Below are 19,625 nucleotides of genomic sequence, written 5' to 3'. Positions count from 1 at the left end.
CAGCGCCCCCACGGTGACACGTGGCGGGTGGAGCCTCCCACGGGGGTGTTGGAAAAGAAAAGAAAAAAAAAAGAAAAAAATTCTGCGCCGCCCGGGAATCGAACCCGGGTCGCAAGAATGGGAATCTTGCATGATACCACTACACCAGCGGCGCCGCTGGCTGCGCTCCCGCCCCGCCGGCACTCGAGGTCCCCACGCGTGACCGCGGGGCTCCGGGCGCGGGGGGACGGGGGTGCTGCCGCCCTCCCGCCACCCACGGGCCTTCCCCATCCTGTTCCTGCCACCCACGACCAGGTTAAGGCTCCGCGTGGAGACCCCAAGGAAACGGGGGTGCGTGGGTTACCTTGCGGTGTGAATCCAGCCCACGGGGCTCCCAGTGAGACCCCCCCCGATGGTGGCCACACCGGTGTGCCCACCGTCACCCTATAAACCCCGGGAGGGTCTCTGGTGGGGAAACTGAGGCACGACCCCCCCTGGGTGACAGGGAGGTGGTAGTGGGGTCCCTCCCCTGGGTCGCAGTCGCATTTAAGCGCAGTAACGAGGGCGGCGTCCTGTAGGCTTGGGGGGGGTGACGTGGGGGCTGGCGGCGGTGGGGTGCCCCCTGCGAGCCACCCACGGGTGTCTGGCACCCTGAAGGATCGGGCCCTGCATGGCTTCCCACCCTGGCAGGGCTGTGCCACCGTGGCCACGCAGCCGACGGGGTGGAAAGGCCAAGGTCACCCTTGGGGGGTGGCTTTGCCGCCCCTGGAGCAAGGCTGGAGCATCCCCCAAGTCCCCAGTGGGTTTGTCACACGGCCTGTCCCCACAACCCTGGGTGCCACCCAGCCACGGGCGATGCTGTGGGGTGGCCAGAGACTGGCTCGGGGGTCACCCCCCGGGGCTGCCCCTCCTGTCATGTGGGGAGGCCTCGGAACCCCTTCCCTGCTCTAAAGGTCACCAAGGTGGCTGGGATGTGGCTGCCCCCCCGATTCCTGCGCTGCGGGGTGGCCCGTGGCTTGCGGGCAGTCATGGGGTGTGTGACGAGGGCTGTCACACTGCTGTCCCCGTGGTGGTGGCACCTCAGCAGGTCCCCTGCCTGGGCCCTATGTGTCCCAGGAGTGACTCCTATGTGTCCCCTGTCTCCTGGGTGTCCCCGCGCACGTGTGCTCCCCATGACCCCGTGTCCCCTGCATGCCTGTGCCATCTTGTCCCACGTGTCTCCCATGCCCTTTCTCCTACTTGACCCCTGTGTGTCCCCACGTCCTTTCTATGCACCTTATGTGTCCCGTGCGTGTCCCGTGTCTCCCACACGCACCCCCTACATGTCCCACGTGTGCGTCCCATATGTCCCCGCACACATCCCGCGTGTGTCCCCTGCCTGCCCCGCCTGTGTCCCACCCCCCCCCTCCCATCCCACGTGTGTCCCCTACGCGTCCCCCACACCCCCCAACGTCTCCCACCCGCCCCGCCTCTGGCTCAGACACCTCCCGCCCGGCCCTGCCGGTGCCTCCGCGCCCCGCCGCCCCCCCCCCGCCCCGTCCCGCGCGGTCCCTTTAAGGGCGGGGGCGTGTCGCTGCCCGGCCCGGCCCGGCCCGTTAAAGGCCCGGCGAGGGGCGCGCGCCGCACTCGGGCGGGGGCGGCGGGGCCGGTGCGGGCCGGGGGGGGCCGGGGGGGCCGCAGGATGTACACGCTGACGCGCGGCCCCAGCAAGCTGGCCACGCAGCGCCGCACAGGTACCGGGGCCCCGGGGACGGGACGCGCGGGGAGTTTGGCGGGGAGGGGGGGGGGGGTGTGGGCACCGTCCCGCTCCGCTCCCCCCTTCCACCCCCCCCCCCTTCCTTCCCGGTCCGCTCTGACGCCCCGCCGCCGCCCGCAGGTCCGACGCAGCAGGCGGTGGAGAGCAGCAAACTGGGCGAGCTGCGGGGCCGGCTGCAGCCCGGCGCCTGGCCCGCCGCCAGGTGAGCCCCGCGGGGCGGCCGTGACCTTGGGGAAAGGTTACCGGGGCGGCCGGGCCGCGCCGCGCCGCCGGGGGAGGGGCCGCGGGCGGGGAGGCGGTGGCGGAGAAGGGGGGGGGGTGTTGCTCGGTGCCCGCATGCCGAGACGTGCCGGGGGTTGCAGCCCGCTGCCCGCGGAGAGCCGTGCTGCGGGCCGCCCCTCGGGCACGGGGAGGGGGGGGCGAGGGAAGCGGAATTGGTGCCCGCCCCCACCCCCCTCCGGGGCGGGTCGGGATTTGTGCCTGGAGGAGCGGGCAAAGTGCAGGCAGCAGTGGGCTGCCTGCCCCGAGGAGGCAGGAACGGGTGGGGGGGGGGGGGCGCGTCCCGCTGCCCGGGGTGCTGCTGCCCGTCTGTCGGGGCAGCGCCGGGGACCGGGGTTGTGCAACCCCCCGCCAAGTCCCGGGGGAGGCACCGATTGCCCAAACCCGGCGGCTGAACCGGCGCTGGGGACCGGTGTGGAACCCCCTGGTCCCGGGGGCTGGCAGGTCCTGCTGCAGCCCCGGCCCCACGGTGGCCCCCGGTGGAATTTGGAGATTGTCCCTAAAGGGCGGTGGGGGTGGCTTTTGGGTGAAACCCTCAGCTTCTAGCAGAAATAACTGGAGCTGTTGTGGGGGTTGAGCAGCTGGAGGGGCGATGGCTCCTTCTCTTAAGGAGCCGCTTTCTGGGCTGGAGAGCTGGGGGCAAAGCCCAGCCTGGCAGAGCGGGCAGCTCCGCTCGCCCAGACGGGGCTGTGGGGCACGTACAACTCTGTCCCTTCCCTCCAGCTTCAAGAAACGGATGAGAAAAGCCTCCCCTCCAGCTCCCCTCCTTCCTGGGATCTTTTGCTAATTAACTGGTGTTGCTGCTACCATGCTTGCCCTCCTTCAGGCAGGTTGGTGGGGCACGCTCCTGGCTGCTGCCCTGCCTGCAGCAGGCAGGGGAGCCTGCCCGGGGCCCCCAGCCATGCGTGGTTTGGGTTTGGGGTGCGTTACGCTGCCCCAGGCTCTGCCTGTAGAGCCGGCAGGGGAGGCGCAGGCAGGGACTGCCTGTTCTCGGTCTCACCTGCCCCACAAACCATAACCCATCTGTGCTCCCAGGGCCCCTTAGACTTTGTCCTGTGAGAAACGTGGCCGTTGCAGACGTGTCCTGCCCTGAAACTAGGCAGAAAAGCCAAAATACTGATGTTTTGCATTGAACATGCCCATAAGTCTCATCCCAGACCTTCTCCTTCTGATCTGCCTGGTTTGGCTGTTCCCAGGCCGGGGATCCCAACTCTGACCTGCTGCTTCCAGTTGGCAGAGGGTTTCATCCCAGTCCTGGGGCACCTTGGGGATGTGCTGGGGGCTGGGGCTGCTCCAGCAACTGTGAGTGCTTGGTCTGAGGAGGATGGCACCATGGTGCATCCCCCTGCTTGGTACCTAACTGAATTTCACTTCAATTTTCCTGATATTTCAGTTTTGGTGACAGATTTTTTATTTTAGGGACTGCACTTTGTGCCAGGGCTGGAGGATGGGTGGGAGACAGGCAGCTCGTGCTTTTCCCCAGGCAACTCCCCTTCCTCCCTGCGTAGGAACCCCCTCTCCCTGGGGGCAGGGTCCCCTTTTTGTCCCTTCCCTTGGGACAGGGCTGAGCAGGGCTGGCTGGCTGCAACTGTGCCCCTGGCATCGCTGGGGCTGTGGGCGAGCGTTCAGGCTGTGGAGCAACTGGGAGTGGCTGGACAGACCCTGTTCTTGCTCCAAACCGTGGTGGGAAGAGCTGCCTGCCCCCTCACCCCTGCCTTGCTTCCCTCGCCAGCCCAGCCCAGAAACTCGTCTTCAACAGAGTGAACGGCAAGAGGCCGCAGGTGCTGCCGCAGCAGGTCTCGGCCCCTGAGGAATGCTACACGCTGGCCCACGAGGAGAACGTCCGCTTCGTCTATGAAGGTGAGGGCAGAGGGTCCCTGGGGGCAGGCACCTGCTCGCTGTCACATCCCAGGGAGGCTGGAGCACGTGGGGTCCCTCCTGAGGCAGCCACGTTGTGCTGGGGACCCCGGTGGCAGGGATGGGGTCCCCGGCCTGGGTACCTGCCCTCCTTTGCACCACCTCCTGCTCCTCTCCCGCAGCCCCCCCGGGCTGGGAAATCCCCATCCCAAAACCATCCACTGCCTGTTCCCCCCGCCCCAGCCTGGCAGCAGGTAGAGCAGCAGCTGGACGGCAGCCGGAGTGGGGAGAGCGCCTGCGGCCCTGTGCAGTACGTAGAGAAAACCCCCAACCCCGGACTGAAAAGTAAGTGGGAAGCAGTCGCAGCGCTCGGGTGTATCATTGGGCTCAGGGGTGCAGTGAGCTGGTGTGGGCTCAGCCGGGTGCCTGAGCAGGGCTGCGATGGGAGGAGGAGGAGGATCCTGGTGCTGGATGTGCCAGGGGGGCTGGGTTAGGTCTGTCCTGCTGGTGCTGAGGCTGCTCGGGGGTGCTGGGGGCCAGCTGGCCCCTGGCACTGTGGCAGGGCTGTCCTGCTGTGCCCCATCGGAAGAGCCCAAGCAAGCAGGACGCCCTGTTGATGACTTTTCTGGAAATCCAGCCACCAAGGTGGGCTCAACACTGCGCTGGAGAGGAGCCTCTGGGTCCTGCCATGGGCACCTGCCTCTCCTGCGGCCAAGCAGGACCCAGCCGGAGTGCAGCGGGGACAGGATCAATGTGCTTCTCTGATAGCAGCTGCAGCAAGGGCTGTGAACGCAGCCTGGGGGCTCCTGCAGCAGCTGAGACCTCCCCAAGAAGAGAAGGTCCCTGTAAACCCGGCCTGGCCTTTTGAGATCAGGGCATGGGGGTTGAGAGGAGGTTTGAGGTCTCATTTTCCTGGTGGCACATGGTATGGTTTGTGGGGGGGACACCCGGAGCTCTGCTTGCTCTCCAGCTGCTCTGCTATGCTCTCCTCTCTCCCTCCCCTCTCTTTCAGACTTTGTTCCCATTGACCTGGAGGAGTGGTGGGCACAGCAATTTCTGGCCAAAATCGAGAACTGCTCATAAAAGGGAAGAAGGGTTTGGTTTTTTGGTTTTTTTTTTTTTTTTTTTTTAAGAGAAACAAAGCTGAGAGGATCTGGTCAGAACCCAGAATCAGTGGCATTTTAGAGAACCACATTTTTAAAAAGATGACCGAAATCAAGTGACCCATGCTGCCAGCCCAGCGAGGCCAGCGGAACCGGACCACAGCCAGGCCTGGCCACATGCCCCTTCCCTGCGCCCAGCGTGGAGGAGCAGCCTGCGGCCCCAGCCAGGATTCCTTAAGTGCCAGTTTTTGGACCGCTGCAGCTTCCAGCTCCCAGGGACACTGCGGTGCCGTGCTGGGGATGAGGGAGCGGATCCCCTGCCGCAGCGGTAGCCACGGGGAGGACAGCGGGGTGCTGTAGCAGGACTGCCAGACAATAAAGCGCTGAAACTGCCAGTGGAGAGACGCTTGCAGGAGGGGGAGGATGTGTTTGCAGGAGGTGGTGAAGCAGCTGGGGTGCAGTGTTGTGCCCTGGGCTGGTGCAGAGCAGGGCATCCCCCTGGAGGGGGGATGCTCGTGGCTGAGTTGTTGGGTGCCATGCTGCTCTGGAGGTGAAGGGCTTGGAGTGTTTCCCTGTCTTCCTTGGAGCTGTATCATCTCCCTGTGCTCAGCCAGGGCCTGGTGCTGCCTTGGGTGTGTGTTGGGAGGGGGCAGGGGGACATTTGGGCATCAGCAGGTGACAGGGGCAGGGGCCTGAGCTCCCTGGCTGTGGTGCAGAGACAGGCTGCAGTATGTAGGTGGGTAAAGCTGCAGGAAGGAGGGTGCCAGGGCCAGTCCCCCCACTGCCATGGAGGCCCCTGACATTGTTCTAATGGCTATTTTGAGCCTCAAGGTCTCCCCCTTGCCCATGGCTGTTGGGGTGCAGTGGGGACTAAGAGAGGGTGGTTGTGGCTGCCTGTGGTGGAAGGGATGGGGACCCCAACTTCTGCTCCCACAGGCGGTTGGCCCACAAAAATCCCTTGGCCCATGGGCTTTTCCAGGCTAGACTGGGCCCTTCCAGGTCAGGTTCTGGAGGACACCCCACTCCCCCCATGTCCTCCCCTGCAAGGCTGAGAGCAGGAGGCCAGCACAGCCTGAGCAGCCCAAGCCCATGGGGGATGGAGCTGCTCTCTGACTCCAAAGGAGGCCAGGAAACATCCACTGGAAAAAAAAAAAAATAATCTTTATTATTCCTATGATGAGTAACAACCACACTGCAGCCAGAAGGGAGCAGCAACACCTGGGACCTGTGATGCTTCTCCCACCACACATGGCTGCTGCTGCCTGGGAGGCCAGAGTGTTGCCAACAGCAGCCGTGACCCTGCCAGCACAAAACCTGGCTGACCTGGCTGGTTGAGTGATCCCTGTCCCACCTCCTGCCCCTGTGCTGGGGCAGCTGGGCACTGGGGTTGTCACTGAAACACGGAGCAGCACCAGGCAGAGCCAGCAGCTCCGGCCTCGGCAAGAGGGGACAGCACTGTGACACCAAGAAATGCTGCTTTGTTAAGACTTTGTTTTAGGCCAGGATGACCCCGGTGGGGGTGGGCTGGTGCTGGGAGATGCCATCCTTGCCACCGACTCCTCCTACCACTGGCTCTGCCATGGCATCTGCAGGCACTGTGGGCGTTATGCTGCCTCCGTGCCCCAGGACCAAGCCTTGCAGGGGAGTCACCAGTACCCCAGTGGACATGTGCTGGGTGGGGGCTTGGCTGTCCTGCCTGTTGCTGCTGTGCTCAGGGTGCTGCCAGCCTGTGGCAATTAACATCTCCCCCTCCTGCAAGCCCTCACTTTCCCACTGCTTCCCCCATCCCAGGCAAAGCCCCAGAGGCTCTGCTGCATCCTGCTTTATCTCCCCTTCCAAAAAAAACCAGTTATTGAGAGCCCCAGCACTTTCCTGGTAGCTCCAGGTCCCCTCCCACCAGAAAGTAACACACCCCCCCCCCCTTTTCTTGCACAGGTGCTGCCCCCAGGAAAGTCGCTGGTGCTGGGGTCCCACTGCACGGTGCCCCTGGCAGTAGCTGGCTCTGCTGCCAGCAGAGATGCTCCCAAGGAGCAAAGCCTCCTTGTCAGCAGCTCTGAAGGGCTCTGAGGTGTTCCAGGGATGCCATTCACCTGCTGGCTGCTTACTAATAAAAACACACGTCATTAAGATCCAGGGAAATTCTTAGTAACATGATGCACCATCGTTTTGAACAACAACATTAGGCAAAGGGAAAAAATGGAACAGGAAAGAATGAGTCAGTCACAGGAACAAAACAAAAACCCAACCCAAAAATATAACCCAACCCCTGACAATGCAATCACTAGAAGGGAATCAGCACCCCTCGCCATAAATATTAATTCATTTAGTTATGTGCAATTGTGTGTATTACTATAGTGCAAATAGCTCTGCATTGATCGTGGAGCAGCCGGCCCAAAGGGGACCGCCCCCAGGTGACACAGGGACTAGTTAAGGACAGACAAGAATCAACATGGATTTAAAACAAACAAACAAAAAAAGCAACCCAACTACTGGGAAACGCCAGCAAAAAAAAATCCCAGTTGTTGCCTCTGACTGGGCACAGGCCAGGCTGGGCAGAGCCGGTGCCTAACGCACAGTGCCCAGCAGCATCCCCCACGGCCGGGCAAGGGCAGGACAGTGCCTTGGCTCCCTCCGGAGCAGCCCGGCATGGTGCAGAGGGGACGGTGACGGTGGGGGGGGACACACATGGGACAGGCGTGCTCTGGTCAGAGCTGTGTGGGGTGTAAGGGGAAGAGCACAGCAGGACAGGGGCGCAGCGAGAGCATCGCCAGCCTTCAAAACTGGTCCTGCGGCTGCCCAGCACGCTGAGGGCAGCGCTGCTGCTTCAACCTTTTCGTGGACGCACTAAGTGAGCCCAGCAGCGTCCCCAGGCACCCTGTGACACCTCTCAGCCATCGCTGCCTTCAGCCCACGCTCGGGCGCTGCAGCCGTACGCAGCACGTGCTGTGCCGAGGGGCCGAGCTCTGGGCACTTCTCCATTAACACATCCTGCCAGCACCCAGCGCCGCTCGGCCCCGTGCCAGCCCCTCGGGACAGGCTCACCTCCAGCCCCGGGCGAGCAGGCAGGAGGGGACAGCGTTTTCTAAGAGGTTAAAGAAGATGGAGCCTCCTCCATGCCATGCAGGGGACGGCCGGGAGGCTTGCCTTGTCCTCTCGGCTCTTCGCTAAGTGCTTCTAAGGGCAGCACATCCCGCTTAACCCAGCAAACAGCTCGGATCTAAGCTCTGTGACAGCCTCCTGTTAAACCACGAGCAAACCACCTAACGATGCGCGTCAACATGCGGGCGAAGACCACGAAGCAGCGTCCTGATGGGTGCGAGCGTTGGGCAGGGAAAAGGGGCAGGGGGGGGAGCGCTGTGCCATCTGGAGACAGCATCCCGCTCCTCCTCTGCCAGCCTAATCCCCACCACCCCTCTCCACCCATCCAGGCTTCCCCCTTCTTTTGGGGCTTTTTTTTTTTTTTTGCTGTAGAGATGGGAATGAAGGCTGGAGAGTGGCAGTGTCACATGCACACACACACACTCACACACAGACCGGCACTGCGGCAGCACGCAATGCACACGCACCACTGGCGTTCCCGATGGCAGAAGGTACAGCGGCATCTTCTCCCCCCTCCCCGGTGAAAAGTTTCTTACATTTATACATTATTTAAGACACGCCAATATATAAATTACTGTCTCTATATATACTATGTATAGGCAGCAGGGCCAGTCCATGATGAAGGGCACCAGTGGGGGCTTCTGCTCATTTCCCTCTGTCCTCTGTGTAGTGCTGGAAGCGAGTGAAGCTCATGAAGACTTGCTCCAGGGAGATCTGGCTCACCGAATAGTCTTCCAAGCGATACTTCTCTTTGGCTTTCTCCAAGGCCCCGAAGACCTGCAAGGGACGCACGGCTGTTACTGCAGAGCACCTCGGCTGTGGGAGAACCCCAGGCTGTGACTCAAGAAAGCAGGGGAAGCTTTTTGCTCCAGGGACACCTGGGGGAAGCAAAATCTTCCCTGGCAGGAGGGCGGTGGGAAGCCAGCAGATGGATCATTTAGCAGAGTACCTGACCCTATTTAAAAATACATGGTTTTGTGTATATGTATATAATATATATGATACATACATATACATAGGTGTATGGGGTTTTTTTTTATATATCCCCGGGCTGGGATCCCTGCCCAAGGTATCTGCTCAATACATTATATATATATATATAAAAAAATTATAAATATAGTATATATAGTATACTATATATACTATACATATCTGTATATAGTACACAGATTGTTTTTATATAGTTATATACTAGTTTTTATATAATCTGTACACTATATACACTCTATACTGTATACTATACACAGCATATAGAATAGATAGTATACAGATATAGTTTATATACACTATATAGAGTATATAGTATACAGAAATAAACCCCTACATATACTTATATACTGTATATAAAAACTATCTGTATATACATAGGTATTTCTGTATACTATACATGTATTTATATATAGATAGTGTATAACTATCTGTATACAGTATACAGTTATATATATAGTATATACATAGTGCATATATATAAAAAACCCAGTGTCTATCTAGAGTATATATCTGTACAGAGTATACATAGTTATATACAGAGATAGCTATATACTCTCTCGCTCTGTGTTTTTGTATATGTATCCCTGGGCTGGAATCCAACAGGGTCCGTGCCTCGGTGAAGCCAATGCCCGTAGCCTGGGGTGGGGCAGGACCAGGAGCCGGGGTGTGAGGCGGTTCCTCGGGCCGAGGCGCAGCAGCGGGGAGCAGAGGTGCTGCTGGGTCGATGCCATGTCCCCCAGTGCCATGTCCCCAGCAGGGAGATGTGGGGTAGGAAGGATGCGACTACCAAACACCAAACTTCCAGCACTCTCCAGAGCCTTCATGAAATATTCTGAGACGTAAAACGAGCTCTTGCTCGCCAGGGAGACCCCACTTCCTCTCTGGAGGGTTGCAGTCACGGGCAGCCAGTTTGGGGGGTGGGAGGGAGCAGTCCCAGCTCAGCAGACACGGTGTGTCACACACACAGTGCTTGCACGCTGACCATACATGTAGCTGATCTCTTTGTGCCAGGAGGTGGGAAAGGGCCAGGGAGAAAAAACACTTTTTAATTAGATTATTTTTTTATAAATCACCTGGATTTTGGACAGAGAGTGGCTCTGGAAGAAAAGGATGAGCTGAGTGTGAAAGCAAAGCCCCTGTGTAGGGGCAGGAATAGGGCTGTCCCTCCAGCCTCCTCCTGCAGAGGGGTGGGACAGGCTCCAGCACCCCCTTACCTGTGCCCAGCTGAGGTTCTTGCTGGTCAAGTGATAGTGTACCATGCCCTGGTGCTCGTGTTTCAGGACACTGCCTGGGAGAGACAAGCAAGGAGAGGCTCAGAGTTAGGTAACTCGCTGAAGCTGAGGAGCAGCATCCTGCCATCCCCTGGAGGGCAACCGCCCCAGCAGCTCACAGTACCTGGGAAAGTCTTCTCCACGAAGGCCTTGAAGGCCTGCAGCTCACCCTCCTCCTCACTCCGTGTTTTGGCCAGCAAGGTGTAGCCACTGCCAAACTTGCTTTTCAGGTGCTGGGGGCTGCCCAGGCACTTGAACTGCCCGTTCACCATGATGGCCAGCCGCGTGCACAGGGCCTCGCACTCCTCCATGCTGCAGAACAGAAGAGGGCTTGTTCAGCAGGGCAGGAGCACCGAGGCAGAACAGGCAGAAGCTTCTGGGAAGGGGCTGGAGGTGGATTCCCTCCTCTCCAGGCTCTCAGAGGAGGGAGGTTTGGGTAAAGCCAGTCACTGGTGGCCACAGGCAGTGCCCAACCACCAGGCTTTGGAGGTGGGTCCCACCCCCTTGAACCCCACCACCCTCCTGGCTATTCCTCGATCTCTCATGCCAAGTCCTGCCCGGACAAGTGTCACCTGTGGGAGGTGAAGATGATGGATTTGCCACACTCCCGTGTCCGTGTCACCGCATCCCAGAGCAAACGCCGGGCCACGGGGTCCATGCCAGTGGAGGGCTCATCCAGGAAGATCACGGGGGGACCACCGATGAGGGCAATGCCAGCGCTCAGCTTCCGCTTGTTACCACCGCTGCAGGAGGAGATGGGGACAGAGACCCGACATCAGCAAAGCGAGAGCCCCATGAGACAAGGGGCAGAGTGCATGGGGTGTCTCCACGTTTCCTCTCACCTGTAGGTCCTCACAAGCTTGTCAGCGTGGGGCTCCAGGAGCAGCCCTCTCAGCATGTTCTCCACGCAGCTGCCGATGTAGCGCTCGGGGATGCCCCGCAGCCGGGCATACATGCTCAGGGTCTCACGGCCCGTCATGTGGTCCAGGAGGGCATCAAACTGCGGGCAGTAGCCGATCCGCTGCTGGACCTTGGGGCAAGAGGAACCCAACGGGGATTAGCTCACAGGCAGGTCTCTGCAAGGAGGTGTCCAAGCCAGAAGGTGCCTTGGCACCCACAGGGCTTTGCTGCACCTCTGTGAGGTTTTTGCTCAAAGTGATGGGGACTGAGGTGCTGCTCCGAAACTGCAGGTGAAACGAGAGGGAAATTCCCCGATCGCTGGAGCAGTCGGTCAGGCAGGGACGGACACAGGCAGTGTGCCTCGGGATGGCAACTGCGTGGTCTCACGCTGCGTCTCCCAAGCTGGTTCCTCATTGTGAGGGGCCATTTTAGGTGGCCCAGGCTCTCAGAAGAAGGAAAGTGCTGGAGGGTCTGTGCCTTTCCCATATCCCGGTCTCCTCTGGGGACAAGAGCCCACCAGAAGGCAGAGTGCCAGGGGAGGAAGCCAGCAGGGCCATGCTTTCAGGGAAGACCCTCCCCATGTGCTCCTTGCCTGACATTGTCTGGGGTTGACAGTGGTAGAGGTATCCAGGGATTGAACTGAAAGCCTGACCCCTGTTCATCTCTTGCTTTTCCAAAGGGAGTGGGCAATTCCCAGCAAGCAGACCTCTAGCAGGGCTCTGGAAAGGTTTGACCCACTTGTTTTAGAGAGATCATCATTTGACTGTGATCACTAACATTTTCACATTTCCAACTATGGAGCTAAACCCCTTGATGAAGGGTTTGCCACCCTTGCAAGCTTTAGCTTCCATTTGTTTCACATCTATCATCCCAGTGGAGAGGGGACTGCTTCCATGTGGCCAGATAACAGAAAGCTGGGCCAGACAAGGATATTACCTCAACCCCTGGCAACTGCAACTGTGTCCTCCTCAGAGGCACTTGCAAGGTGGCCCAGCCCAGCCAGATGCAGGACTGTTTGTAACGCTGCCCTCTGCCCCCACAGCCCTCGGTACCTTTTTGATGTTGGCCAGAATGCTGTGGCCATCCACAAAGGCATCCCCCGATGTGATGCTTTCATCACCAGTCAGCATCTTGAAGGTGGTGGTTTTTCCCGCTCCATTGAAGCCAAGAAGACCAAAACATTCCCCTTTGCTGACTGCCAAGGAGATCCTGTCCACCGCCAGCAGGGACTCCCGGCTGTCGTAGACCTGGTGGACCCAACACAAGCCATGTGTCACTGCCCGATGGCACAGCAAGGCAAGCGTGGCTTTACCAGCCCCGTGAGGACCACGGCTCAGCCGGCAGCAGGATGCTCAGGAAGGGCCATGCTCTTCTCACCTTGGTGAGCTCCTTGATGACCAGAGGGCTGCTGAGCGATGACAGCAGTTCTGGTGGTGACTCCAAAACCTTCTTCCTCTCGTCTGCCACATCCCGGTCCTCTGGCAGCACCGACACCCTGTTCAGCAGTGCCACCTAAACACGGGGGAGAAAAAAATACTCTTCGCCACCTGGCTGCTGTGGGACAAATTGGTGCCTCCAGTGTCCCCAACCCAGGCAGGATCCATCCCCTTGATCAGCCACCTCTGGGGACACCTCACTCCCTTTGCCAACTCATACACTCAACAGGATCGGCCCCTCCAAGCAACCTGCTCCAGGGATGCTCCCTAGGAAGATGATTTAGGTGAAGAGGGTCTCTAGCTCGAGGGACTCCTGGGCTTGGCTTGGAGGGCACCTTACTTTTCCCTCCCACATGCTTCAGCTCACCCATTTTCGCCGCCTGCAGATGCCACAAACCAAGGTTCTCAGTCTCCAGAGAAGGTTTGTCTCAATGAGGAAAAGGAGGAAGAGGAAGGAGAAACCCTGGATGGTCAAGGAAGTCAGGTATCGTCCAATCCCTGGCGTCTCCCAGGAAAAGTAGTTCATCTGATAACTGATATCTGAGCAGGGATAGAACAAAAATCAAGACTTGGATTAATCCACACACTGGGGAGGGGCAGATAAGCTCCAGAGAAAGCTGTGAGCCCAAAGCTTTGCCGGGCTCGTCTCATCCCAGCCCACGCTGGCTCTGTGCCCAACAGCTCTTTCCAACGCTCATCGCCATCCCAGCCCACACTGGGCTCCCTGCCCACAGCTCTTTCCAACACTTCCCACAAGAGGATTCAGGTCTGGAGGGGATCTGGCAGAAAACGCCCAGGGGAGGCACGCAGAGGAAATCAAGTCGCTCTTTGGGACTGGGATTGTCTAGGAAACCTTCCCTGGCCCAGATTTTCCTCCAAATCATTGGTAAGGAAAAGATTCCTCAATTGGATCACCTATGTGTCAAACACTGCCCAGTTTTTGCTTTAAAATGGTACCTGGAGCTACTGCCTAGGTTGAGTTAAAGGCCCCATGATACTGCCCAGCTCCACCACCCACCCCACAGAGATCTGGGGTGTGGCTACAGTGGGATGGTCAGGGTGAGCAGGTGAGGACCACCACAGAGACTCACTGAATGCCTTGCAGATGAAGATGGCTTCAACGGAGGAGGTACAAAACTGAATGAACTCATAGTTCTGGTAGAAGTCACTGATGCATTGGCCCAAGCAGTAATTGGGTAAGACCAGAAAGACTTTATCCAGGGTTTTGGAGAGGTCCACCAAGCCCAGCTCTGAAAGAGGAGCACAAGAGGATCAACAGATTGGACTTAGCTGGTTTTAGAGAACGTGCCTGATACTTTTCATGTTCAGAAAGAAAACCAACAAATTTTGTCACGTTTAATGGACCATCATAGGGTTTTTTTGCTAGTGTGGGACAGCCCTGTGGTGAAAGAGTCCCCACAGGGGCTGGATCTTCTTGGTGCCAGCAGGGTGCAGGGCTGGGCAGGCAGCGACTCACCTGGGATGCTCATGATGGTGACCGCGAGGAAGGTGGCAGTGCCTGAGAGGATATTGAAGATGGTGAGACGGGTGTAGGCCGTGGCTGCCACCGAGAAGAAGAAGCTGAGGAGGTACATGAGGGGGATGATGGCCCAGCCATAAAGGAGGAAGATCAGCATCACATCAACGAGGTGGCTATCTTGGGTGAAGGCTTGCACGTCAAAGGCTTGGAATATCACCTGGGGCACAGCAATGTGAGGAGAATGCACGTTTGTCTTGACCACAAGTGTTGTCTCCTCGTCTCAACAGCCCAGGCAGCAAAGTAATAGCAGCATCACACTGACCCAGTTGGCCCCTCACAGATGGTTCCTATCAGCAGCCCACACCTGCCCGTGAGGGAAGCCCTCCTTCTGCAGACTGGGATGCAGAAGGGCAGATCTGGAGAATCCCTCTCCACGCTCCCATGTCTTTTAGATTTTCTAGTGCCCATACCCAAGTGTTCAGGTGCCAGAGGCTGCAGTCAACTGACCCAGCTGGTTGGTTATGGCCCACCTCCCAGCAGGACCACAGGACAGCTTTCTTGCTGGTCCCTTCTATTAATTGGGACAATGCCAGTAGCCTCATCCTGCACCCACACACATCCCAGCTCTCCCCCAGGAGCAGCACCAAGAGCTCCTACCCAAGGGGAGGACAGAAAGGTATCACGGTGTCAGGGGTGACTCACCAGCATCAGAGCACAAGGGATGAGGAAGTTGATGATGTCCCAGAGGAGGGCGGACAGCCAGAAGTTGACCACGTAGACGCCGCTGACAAACTGGACGTGCTTGGCTTTGATGGCCCGCTCACTGACCAGCAGCAGAGCGAAGGTGCTGGCGAGCGAGGCCATGCCGTACAGCAAGTTGATGGCAATGGCGAACCCGGTCTGGCCTCTGCGGGGAGAGCAGTGGGGCAGGTTAGGACAGGGACAGCTCGACAAACCAATGCCAAAGCTACGTGGGGACATCAAACCCACACTGTGCTTCTTGTGGAGGCTACGCTCACCCAGCAAGCCAGCATGCAGAAGAAACACCTCCCAATAAAAGCGTACCTCAGTAAGATGAGCATCTCCCATGCACAGCCCACCTAGCGCACCACAGACCTCCACCCTGCCTTTGCAAGGTCCCACGCATGTCCCCTCTGGTACAGGTGAGGTTCAGAGACCCTGGATGCAGGATTTTGTGAAGTGTATGGCCATACAGCCCCCTCTGCTCTGAGCACCTGAGGAAAACCGACCCCAAACAGCATCTAGAGGGGAATACCCAACCACTGAGAAATGTGCATGGGGTGATGTGGCTGCCAGGCTCAGGAAGGTAAGTCATTTACACAGCTTTGCTCTCCTGACCTCCCGAGTACAATCACAGCCACATTTGGTTCTGAGAAGCTCCAGCCTGGCTCCTCCACTGATGCCAGTACAACCAAGCCAATCTGCACCCATGGAAGTCATGAGCCCTAGCAGGAAAGCAAGGGCCTGTGCCATCAGACGTACTCCATGAGCTGGTCTTTGGCCTTCTCGGTGATGTTGCGGGGCTGAGGGTAGTTGGTGACTGTGATGGAGGCATTGGGGCCCGCCAGTACCCTGAAGACGGCGTTGTCGGCCAGCATAAGGGCCGTGGCGGGGGAGTGATAGGCCTGGTTGTTGAAGAGCGCGGTCACCACCGTGTGGTTCCCGGCTCCTTCGAAGGAGGCAGCTGCAATGTAGTGCTCGTTGAAGGCTCCTCCTTCCTTGGAGGCTCTTGAGATGAGGTACTCCTCCAGACCACCTGCCAAACACCACGGCTGTTATAAGCAGGCTCCATCACAGAAAAGCTAACTGGGGCCAACTGGAGGAGACCCCAAGCAGTCCCAGCCTTGGTGGCCCACCCTAGCCCCGATGTTGGCCACAAATGCAGAATCATGGAGAACACAGCTCTGCTTAGGTGAAGAGGGGTCCTGCCAACTGCGGGACTCTCCCATGCAGGGGAGGATACAAGGGGACACGTCGGACACGCCGTAGCTGGGACCTGAGCCACCCACACCCAGGGCCCTGGCAAGAGAAGCCCGTGGCTCCTGCACACGCTGCCAGCCATCGCCCTCTCCACGGGTGCTCTGTGAACCCTCACCCAGCACCTCCAGCGGTGACTGACGCTGGGCATCCAGCAGCTCCACGTACTGCTCCGCCAGCCTCTGCGATAGGCCTGAGGCAGCCGAGACGCAGAAAGGCACGATGGTCTGGCCATAGGGCTCCAGCGTCAGCCTCAGCAGGGAGGAGTCCCTGGGTCCTGGGAAGGTCTTGGCCACGATGAGGGCAAAGGCAGTGAAGATCAGAGGCACGAGGAACTGCGCTGCCACCATCTTCCAGTTGCGCCAGCTGTACATGGCTCGCTTCATGAACATGGCGTAGAACTGCTGGCAGCACAGGTAGAACTGGGAGGGGAGAAGTCAGGTCAGTGCAAGCCCTGCCAGCTGCAGACAGCCCTGCTGCCACATCACCCCACGCAGCTTACGTGGGGAACAACCCCAAAACCACCTCCCCAGCCTGCACGTAGCCTGTGAGCCCGCAGCAGAGCCCGCTCTCCAGCCAAGCCTGTAAAGGGATTAGAAGGGCAGCTGCTTGACTCCAGCACAGCAGGTCAGCCCATCAAACTCCATGACTTTCCCAACAGGACGCGGTCACTTTGGGATCTCAGGTGTTAAAAGCAGCTATAGCCATGACCTTCACCTTCCCCCACCTCTCCATATTTGAGGTTCCCAAACAGGATTACTGCAACACAACTGCCTGCCAAAGCGACGGGGCTGAGAGGCCTGGGAGCTCCCAGCCCTGTCTCTGCAAGCACCTTCTTTGCTTTTTCAACCCATAAACATCTTCCCCCTCTTCTGCCTTTGCGACATGCCCTTGAGAAGCACAGGGAAATTTATCACAGGCTCATAGGCAACAGGCCATGAAGGGCTGCCAGGGATCTGAAACACAAGCCTAGCAAGGGAAGGAAGATGGTTTTTCTCATCTCCCTGCTGGAAATTCCAAGTGATGTAGCAAGGGCAGGTGGAAACCACTTTAGATCACCTGGGACACCTTCAAGAGCATCTCTGTAGACCCCAAGATTAACACGAAGAGGATGGCAGTGACCAACCCCAGCAACCCTAAAAATAATTTGCCCTAAAGATGCAGATTCCAATTTGATCTTCCAAACCACACACAACGAGAGCAACTATGGGGGAGGGTCCACCTGGTAACCCTGCTCCAAAAACCCCCTTCATATGCTCTCTCCCTTCTCCTGCTGCACCAACAGCCCCAGCACTCACCCCGGTGTTGAGCTTGATGCTGGAGCAGTCCTCCGTAATGAGCGCCCCGCTGTCGTCCGTCATATCTGTCATCCCGCTCAGGCTGCTGGAGTCATCCATGGCCCAGTCGTTGGAGCGTCTCTCGTGCTGGTACTGGAGAGCAGGCAGCTGGATGGCCTGGATATCCATGCTGGAGTCCACCAGCTTCCCAACCCTGCGCCAGGATGGGGAGTGGGTGATGAAATACAGACCCAGACAGGATCAAGCTGTTCTGAGCTGGGGAAGCCAAACCCAAGAAACAAAACCCAACACGTGGCCAGAGCGCTGTGCAGGACACCACCGTCACCAAAGCACACAGGGACTGGTCATCAGCAGATGACACCCCAGCGGGGCCAGCCACCCCCCTGCCTACCTCAGGAAGACTTCCTCCATGGTGGTGACCGAGGCGCCGTAGCTGGCGATGCCCAGCTCCTCCCGCTTCTGCTCCAGCTCTGTGAACAGGGCTTCAAACCTGAACGGGGAAGCGAGGTGTTAGACGCTGACCATCATCAGAGGGGGGACTCAGAGGTTAAGACCCTCTGGGCATCAGTCCTGCAGCTGTTTTGAGTCCTGCAGCCAGCTCTAGGGCTGCCTGCAGCACGAGGCACCCCGCTTTCCCCAGGAGCAGCTTTTGGGCTCCATCTTCTGCTCTTTCTTGCCAGAGGCAGCCTCAGCTGAAATCAAATATTTGGTTTTGGAGCCAGACTAGCCTGCCTCGTTTGTGCCGCCCTCCACACTGCAGCCATCACCAGCTACCAGCAACCAGTGCTGTCCCATGCAGCTGCTGCACAGGCAGTGACACGTGGGCACAGGGGCACGAGAGCGATGCACCAGCAGATGCAGGGGAGGACGGCAGCGAAAGGAGGAACCAAACCCCATTTTCTAAGATCAACGCTGATGCAGAGCAGGTTCCCTTTCCAGCAAGCCCGTGACAACAGTGTGTGCCCCGGTGTGTGCAGGTGAGGGAATCCACCTGGGGAGGGCAAGCAGGGGATGATGCTGTTACCTGTGCGTGCTCTCCTTGGGCAGGATGAAGGAAAGCTCTGCCCCAGCATTGCTCTCCATGGTGGCGTTGGGCACGTACTGACAGATGAGGCGGGAGATCTCCCCCAGGTTACAGTAGGGCTCCTTCACCATCACCATGTGATATCCTGCCCCTGGGCAGAGCCACAAGAGAGGGAGAGGAGGGTAAATTGCAGCCCAGCCTGGCCCTAGGGTGCTGGAGCAGAGAGGGACGCTAAGGCACTGCAGAGCATTGATGGCTTTGCCTGGGCTATGGACACAGCGCAGGAGCAAGTGTGGGGATGGGCCTCAGAAGAGGCAGAACAGCACGATGGGGAGCAAGCAGCCATCAGACAAGGAGCAGTGGGTCCCTTTCCTTGCCCTATATCCCCCTTCTGCTCCTCCCTGGCAAGTAGAAGAGATCAAGCATGGCCTGCCTGCTCCTGTCTTACCGTATTTACGCTTGAGAAAGAGCGAGGAGCCACAGCACTGCAGCTCGCCCTTGGCCATGATAGCTATGCGGTCCCCCAGCAGATCAGCTTCATCCATGAAGTGGGTGGTCAGCAGGATGGTGCGGTTGCTTCTCTGCTGCTGCAGGAGGTCCCATGTGGCCCTACGAGAGGCTGGGTCCATCCCTGATGTTGGCTCATCCAGCATCACCACCTGCACACGGGAGGTGGGTGTTGGTCAAAAAGGGTTGGTAGAGGCATAGGAGGGGGCAACCCCAGGACCCAGAAAGAGCCTTGACCTCGCAACATGCATGCGATGATCTTGCTTGGGGGAGCAGCTACCAGGCAGCAGAGCTGCACTGCAGCCTCAGGGCGTTGTCCTCAGAGTTGTCCCATTTTGTGGGGGTGCTCCTCCCCCTCCTCACTGTCCCTGTGTCTCCCACTGGCTCACCACAGGTGAGGAACAACTTCAGAGCCACCAGAATGACCTACGCTGGCCCCAGGGAGAAAGGCTCGAGGTGAGCCCCGCTGAAGACACTTGCCTTGGAGTCCCCAATGAGGGCGATGCCAATGGAGAGCTTGCGCTTCATGCCGCCGGAGAGCGCCTTGGTCAGAGAGCGGCGCTTGTCCTCCAGGTTGAGGATCCTCAGGATGTGGTTGATCTCCTCGGGGCACTTGGAGGGTGGGTACCCCTTCAGCTGCCAGACAGG

The 19,625-nt window shown here is 58.7% G+C and overlaps 2 protein-coding genes and 1 non-coding gene across 5 annotated transcripts in view; 1 reads left to right on the top strand and 2 right to left on the bottom strand.

Annotated features, from left to right (window-relative positions):
* Positions 1 to 83: 83 nt before the first annotated feature.
* Positions 84 to 154, bottom strand: TRNAG-CCC (transfer RNA glycine (anticodon CCC)). Its single transcript has one exon. It is a non-coding gene; the product is annotated as a tRNA-Gly (tRNA).
* Positions 155 to 1,561: 1,407 nt separating this feature from the next.
* MCRIP2 (MAPK regulated corepressor interacting protein 2) lies at positions 1,562 to 5,369 on the top strand. 3 transcript variants are annotated; one of them, XM_074885601.1, is made up of 5 exons: positions 1,562 to 1,712; positions 1,856 to 1,937; positions 3,747 to 3,874; positions 4,054 to 4,216; positions 4,884 to 5,369. In XM_074885601.1, exons 1-5 carry the CDS (start codon positions 1,661 to 1,663, stop codon positions 4,897 to 4,899), a joined length of 441 nt encoding a protein of 146 aa, XP_074741702.1. In that variant the 5' UTR covers positions 1,562 to 1,660; the 3' UTR covers positions 4,900 to 5,369. The 3 variants fall into 3 exon arrangements, with proteins under 3 accessions (XP_074741702.1, XP_074741704.1, XP_074741703.1); XM_074885602.1 differs by having other exon boundaries at positions 1,564 to 1,712; positions 4,115 to 4,216; XM_074885603.1 differs by lacking the exon at positions 4,054 to 4,216.
* A 749-nt stretch (positions 5,370 to 6,118) lies between these two features.
* ABCA3 (ATP binding cassette subfamily A member 3) overlaps positions 6,119 to 19,625 on the bottom strand; it is a 33,449-nt gene continuing 19,942 nt past the window's right edge. The window contains exons 14-31 of the mRNA XM_074885599.1: positions 19,458 to 19,613; positions 18,919 to 19,129; positions 18,471 to 18,621; positions 17,838 to 17,936; positions 17,447 to 17,639; positions 16,267 to 16,570; positions 15,654 to 15,927; positions 14,853 to 15,057; positions 14,148 to 14,367; positions 13,762 to 13,920; positions 13,038 to 13,210; positions 12,612 to 12,746; positions 12,287 to 12,481; positions 11,177 to 11,364; positions 10,907 to 11,077; positions 10,459 to 10,646; positions 10,278 to 10,351; positions 6,119 to 8,850 (exon numbers count right to left, since the gene is read on the bottom strand). Coding sequence (XP_074741700.1) covers positions 8,719 to 8,850; positions 10,278 to 10,351; positions 10,459 to 10,646; positions 10,907 to 11,077; positions 11,177 to 11,364; positions 12,287 to 12,481; positions 12,612 to 12,746; positions 13,038 to 13,210; positions 13,762 to 13,920; positions 14,148 to 14,367; positions 14,853 to 15,057; positions 15,654 to 15,927; positions 16,267 to 16,570; positions 17,447 to 17,639; positions 17,838 to 17,936; positions 18,471 to 18,621; positions 18,919 to 19,129; positions 19,458 to 19,613 — 3,228 coding nt within the window. The 3' untranslated portion in view covers positions 6,119 to 8,718. The remainder of the gene's footprint in view (positions 8,851 to 10,277; positions 10,352 to 10,458; positions 10,647 to 10,906; positions 11,078 to 11,176; positions 11,365 to 12,286; positions 12,482 to 12,611; positions 12,747 to 13,037; positions 13,211 to 13,761; positions 13,921 to 14,147; positions 14,368 to 14,852; positions 15,058 to 15,653; positions 15,928 to 16,266; positions 16,571 to 17,446; positions 17,640 to 17,837; positions 17,937 to 18,470; positions 18,622 to 18,918; positions 19,130 to 19,457; positions 19,614 to 19,625) is intronic.

This window comes from Strix uralensis, chromosome 16 (genome assembly GCF_047716275.1).
Source record: "Strix uralensis isolate ZFMK-TIS-50842 chromosome 16, bStrUra1, whole genome shotgun sequence".
Classification (NCBI taxonomy): domain Eukaryota; kingdom Metazoa; phylum Chordata; class Aves; order Strigiformes; family Strigidae; genus Strix; species Strix uralensis.
Note: the sequence above shows the minus strand (reverse complement) of the source record. Positions and strands in the feature narration are given on the sequence as shown.